Genomic DNA, 5,485 nt, shown 5'->3' on the forward strand with positions numbered 1-5,485 from the left:
AATTAGGACTTGAAAATGACAGACGAAAATAAGTGGATCTTGGGTATGATGATGAAAATGATGATAGGAATGTGTATATGATTGTCACCAAGTACTTGTGGAGTTCCTATCACACTTGTCAATATCGTACTTTAGTACCTTCGATCTTAAAAGATATATGCTACAATATTCGAATATATTTGCTTAATAATTGCCACTTACAAAATAATTATAGATATATTTTTGTGATAAATATTAAATAGTAACTAACTTGGTATAATAAATTTTGGATGAAGAGGTACATATATGATACAACTACGTACAAGTGAAGAAATTATACATGTATTTATGTGATAAATATTAATTGAGAATTCCATAAAAATATTAGCCCTGAAGCTATTTTGGGTTTTTTCATCCAACTAGGTTTGTTGATCAAAGCCAAAACTAATTTTGACTTCACGTACTGTAAAAACTAAGAATTATTATCGGCTAATATAAATAGTAAGGGGCGTGGCAGAGCTAGCATGCATGGGAAGTATGGTTCGACAGCACCTAGTAAAATTTTGATAAATTTTGTGTAGTTGTTGAGAAATTCATTAAATATGTATATAAAATAAACTTCAGCATTCATAATTTTATATTTAAACTCCATAAACGTTAAATTCTGAATCCACTCGTATTAATAATGCATGATCAAAGTACTATCATTTTCTCAATGACGCAGGAAATTATTATCATTATCTTTATCAATATGTGATATAACTAGTACGAGGTGGAAAGATTAAAGTGGTCAATGGGAATGTACACTCTTGTCATTTCCAACAACTCAATGCCAAACAATTAAAAGACTTCAATGATATTCTCAATTTGGATCATACTCAATCAAAAGTGAGTAATGGTCCCATTTTACTTGATATATCAAATGGAATTGGACCCATCAAGAGATTACATCCACGAATCTCCTTTTATATTTCCCCAAAAATCAAGCCCATTTCCTCCAATCATCCAAATATATATTAAATTGCTTGCCATAGTTTCAAGAACAAATATTATAACAATATTGAGATAATTTCATAAACCTCTCCTCAACTTTCGCTGTGTAATACTATTTTTTTGTGTACGATATTGTACCTACCTTCCTTATTAAATTACTTAATCATGGGTAAATTAGCATGACTTAGTGTAAACATCATATCAGGGTAAATCTTTACCTATATATTAGTCCCTCTATCCCCCTATTATTTAACACATTTTTCTTTTCATATTGTCCAAAACAATTATTAATATTATTTTATTTTAAAAATTATTTAATCATATTATCCTCAATTTATCCTAAATGACATGGCCTGTAGGATCAATCGATATACAAAAGTTCACCTTTTTATGGAAAGAGAGGATATGGAGAACATGTGGAACCCTCAACACCTCTTATTTAATTGTTGATAGTAAGGGTCATTTTGATAATTAAAATTTAACTAGGTACACCGTTTAAGAATATTTTAAAAAAAAAACCTTTAAAACTTGTGATATAAAACAAGTCATATAAAGTTATGCGACTATAAATCATCATATTAAGGGTATAATTTGAAAAGTTTAAGAATATCATTTTTTTTTAGGACAGACTAAAAAAAAGAATCTCACATAAATTGGGACACAGAGAGTAACAAAATTTCCTTATTTATTTCTTACATTATGTGTTCGATCAAATATCACCACATAAAATAGAGGTGGGGAGTAGTATTTAAAACCTTGCACAGAAACTAGTACCCTTACATTTGTTCTGTTGCATTACCTATATCCTATCATATAAAGTACATTAAGATCTACCAAATTTCATGGGTGATCATTCTGCTGCAGATCATTTTCAGGCTTTGAATTCTTCTTCTTCTTCTTCTTTGATGAACTCAAATAATATGGAACTATTAAATAGCATAAGCCTTGAAACTGAGAATTTCAGCTCAAATATTAACCAACATGGGTTTTTGGCTTTATCAAATGAAGACTTTTCGAATCATCATCAGCTCCCAAACATGGCTTTTCATACTGATATGAATATCTCAAATTCCATTTCTGCTCAGAATATTTATGATCCAGCTGCTGCTGCTGCTGCTGCTCAGTTTTTTACCTTGGGAGGTCCAAGTAATTATGGCTGCAGTAGCAATATGAATTCAATTCCTGAATCAGAGTCCATACTGAATAATCATATTCCAACTCCTCCACCTCTACTGTCTGGAACTGCCAAGGTCAGTATAAATACTTAGGTGCTTCTTCTTTTCTCGGGTTATTTACGTAAATAGCCGACTGGATTCACTGTTTACTTAATTTTAGTTATATATAGATTATATATGAGTTATACATATATTAAACATTCTCTGGTTATATTTTCTTAGAATTTACACAAATAGCAGCCGGCTGTATTCACTGTATACTTTTCTTAACTGGTATACATATATAGATTATACACGGTTATACATATATTATATGTGATTATACATATATTATACATTTGTTGGTTATATTTTGTTTAAACAGTTGGGTGGGCGTCTATTTAGGTGAATTATTCTTCTTCTTCTTGTCTTTTATTGTTTGTGTGTTATTAGAAAGTTTTGCTTTATTTTTTGATTTGATAAGTGTGGCATATTTCTTGGTGATATATAGAACTGTGAAGGGAGAAAGAGAAAAAGAAACAATCAGAAAGAAGCTGAGAAGCCAAGAGAAGTTGTTCATGTTAGAGCAAAGAGAGGCCAAGCTACTGATAGTCATAGTTTGGCAGAAAGAGTAAGTCTTCTTTAAATTCAATATATTGTGTAAAAATATTTCAATTTATTTCATATATTTATCACTAGAAAATTTTATGAAATAAAAAAGACTTGTCTTGATTAATTTCATGTTTGTGATCACCTAGCTTCGAAGGGAGAAAATAAATGAAAAACTTAGATGCTTACAAGAACTGGTTCCTGGATGTTACAAGGTTAGTAATTCCAATATATATATATATATATATATATATATATATATATATACCTTATAATTGCATTTAAAACCTATCACAATCCTTCTTGATCAACTATTGCAAATATATATTTCTATTGCAGAAAAATTAGTTAGTATTATGGTTTCCTTAAATTATCATTCTTGTATAGTAGTAAATAATCAAATTAAAATATTTCTTGCAGACTATGGGAATGGCAGTGATGTTGGATGTAATAATCAACTATGTCCGTTCATTGCAAAATCAAATTGATGTAAGATAATATACTTACTATGATCTTATTTCAAATTGCTACACTAGGTCTAGAATAATAATAGTTAATGGCCTACTTATCTCTAATATTCTTTTGCTTTTCATTGAATTTTCTGTTTTAAGTTTCTTTCAATGAAACTATCAGCAGCAAGTTTATTTTATGACTTCAACTCATCAGAGATGGATGATATCGACTCAATGCAGGTACTGTTTTTCGTTTCCTTCACTGTATAAAATCATAATGGGTTATTTGATTCTGTGATGATCTTTTTTATATGTAGAATTATAGAAAATTAATGCACCCCTGATCCCTCTCTATGAAATGAGATAAAAGTTTATCAAGAAAAGTATAATAGTCTCATTAGTAGTACTTGATATGCAAGCATATGTGGGGTGGTAAACCGATGGGTCGAGTCTGATATGAGCATGTCGATGGGTAATGCAAAAACAGATAAATTATCTAACCTGATCCATATTTAATACAGAGAGAAAATGGATTAACCGGCGGATAATATAGGTATCCATATTATCCATAATTTCTTGAATATGATCAATTTTAGGAGAATTTATAGTATTCCAAACTTGAGGAACTCCAAATTTAAGTCTTTGTAAATGTAAAAATTAAACCTATTGGTTATCCATTTGCTCTTGTAGATAATATGATTATCCATATTGGACTCATTTTTAAAAAGTTCATTGTCCAACCTATTTTTTACGGGATAATATGTATTAATAACTTTTTTTAAATTCATTTTGCCACCACTAATAAGTATATCCAGTTTTCATTTGTTGTATATTAGAAGGTCAAACAAAATTGTAAGAGGTTGGAATTACCTTGAAATTTAGTGGGCGTTTGGACATAAGAATTATAAAATTCCGAAAAAAGTGAATTTGTGAAAATGGTATTTGAAAATTAGAGTTGTGTTTGGACATGAATACAATTTTGGGTTGTTTTTGAATTTTTGAGAACGATATGAAGTAAATTTTGCAAAGTTTTTTTTTTTTTAATTTTTCAAATTTTCGAAAAATTTCGATATTCATCTTCAAATGAAACTTGCAAATTTATGGCAAAACACTAACTTAGGAAAAAAAGTGAAAAAAATTCCAAGAAAATCTTATGGCCAAACGGCCCTTAAGCTGCTTTATCTAATGCATATACTATAGAATACACACACTAATATATTTTAGAATCTTTTGACATTTTCCATCAAATTGATGGCTGTGTTGACATTAATTAGAAATGAAATTTGTACGTAGGGAACAAACGGGTATGCAGCTCAAGGAATGGGGAAGATTGTTGGTGAAGGGTATGGAGGATTTCCTCCTCAGTTTCAAACATCTTGGCCTCTTTGACCTACTTATGATCACCATGCTTTAAAATCTGCCTAAGAAAATTAATATACCCAATAATATGTAGTAGCACATAATTAACTGTATTTTGAACTTCCTTACTGGTAAACCCTTTGTTTCCATTTCAACAATCTTTTCTTCTTTTTTACTTTCTGTATTCTAAGTAATTATTCCAAAAAATGATAGTGTTATGAAGAAAATCCATTTACGCTGATAAAATTAGAGGATGAGCTTTGAGTATACTTTACCTTATGTATAACATATCTATAATCCATATATCATATCTGTTTAATTATCTATAATCAGTATATAATCTATGTTTACCGACTAGGAATAAATAAACACTAAAGCTGACCGGCTATTTATGTAAAAATATCTTCTATGTTTTTGCCTTTGGATATTTGTCTAAACTATCATTTATCACTTTTTAAACGTCTTTTTTAATCAATACTTCACTAATTGGACCAGTTAGGATAAAGTTAGAAAAAAGTTGCTTTATATGGTTCTAATGAACCAACTAAATACTTCCAGATTTTTTGAAGCATCTAATATTCCAGATTTTATGAAGCATCTAATATTTTGAAACAAATTCATATTGCTAGGAGGACTAATATTTGAAAGTGGAGGGGTATTAGCTAAATACAGTGTACCAGTTAGTGAAGTAGAATTGTCTGTATATTCCTAGATTTCAAAAATTAAGTGTCAAATAATGTGTACCCTACAAATAAAATTGGGGTATATGAATGTCCAAAGACTAGGATCCTTCAACAGCTTCAGTACAATGTCTAAAGCAAGATTGAGGAATGTCAGATCCCATCCAATTAAAAAAAAAAAAAGAAAAAGAATGAACCATCACAAGTCCTGATCTCATTAGAAATCATGAAATATGAGAATGAAAGAAAGATATACATA

The 5,485-nt window shown here is 29.5% G+C and overlaps 1 protein-coding gene across 1 annotated transcript; it reads left to right on the top strand.

The window, feature by feature from the left end:
• Nucleotides 1-1,725: 1,725 nt before the first annotated feature.
• Nucleotides 1,726-4,797, top strand: LOC109216792 (transcription factor BEE 1-like). The gene is made up of 6 exons (XM_019380988.1): nucleotides 1,726-2,222; nucleotides 2,638-2,757; nucleotides 2,885-2,950; nucleotides 3,156-3,224; nucleotides 3,347-3,427; nucleotides 4,481-4,797. Exons 1-6 carry the CDS (start codon nucleotides 1,815-1,817, stop codon nucleotides 4,574-4,576), a joined length of 840 nt encoding a protein of 279 aa, XP_019236533.1. The 5' UTR covers nucleotides 1,726-1,814; the 3' UTR covers nucleotides 4,577-4,797.
• The last annotated feature ends 688 nt before the right edge of the window (nucleotides 4,798-5,485 follow it).

This window comes from Nicotiana attenuata, unplaced genomic scaffold, assembly GCF_001879085.1.
Source record: "Nicotiana attenuata strain UT unplaced genomic scaffold, NIATTr2, whole genome shotgun sequence".
Taxonomy (NCBI): Eukaryota; Viridiplantae; Streptophyta; class Magnoliopsida; order Solanales; family Solanaceae; genus Nicotiana; species Nicotiana attenuata.

Excerpts from the sequence above, each read along its gene's own strand:
- LOC109216792 (XM_019380988.1), top strand. The coding sequence starts at position 1,815 with ATGGGTGATCATTCTGCTGCAGATCATTTTCAGGCTTTGAATTCTTCT. Across the intron at positions 2,223-2,637 it reads TACTGTCTGGAACTGCCAAG|AACTGTGAAGGGAGAAAGAG; the intron begins GTCAGTATAAAT and ends GGTGATATATAG. Across the intron at positions 2,951-3,155 it reads TGGTTCCTGGATGTTACAAG|ACTATGGGAATGGCAGTGAT; the intron begins GTTAGTAATTCC and ends TATTTCTTGCAG.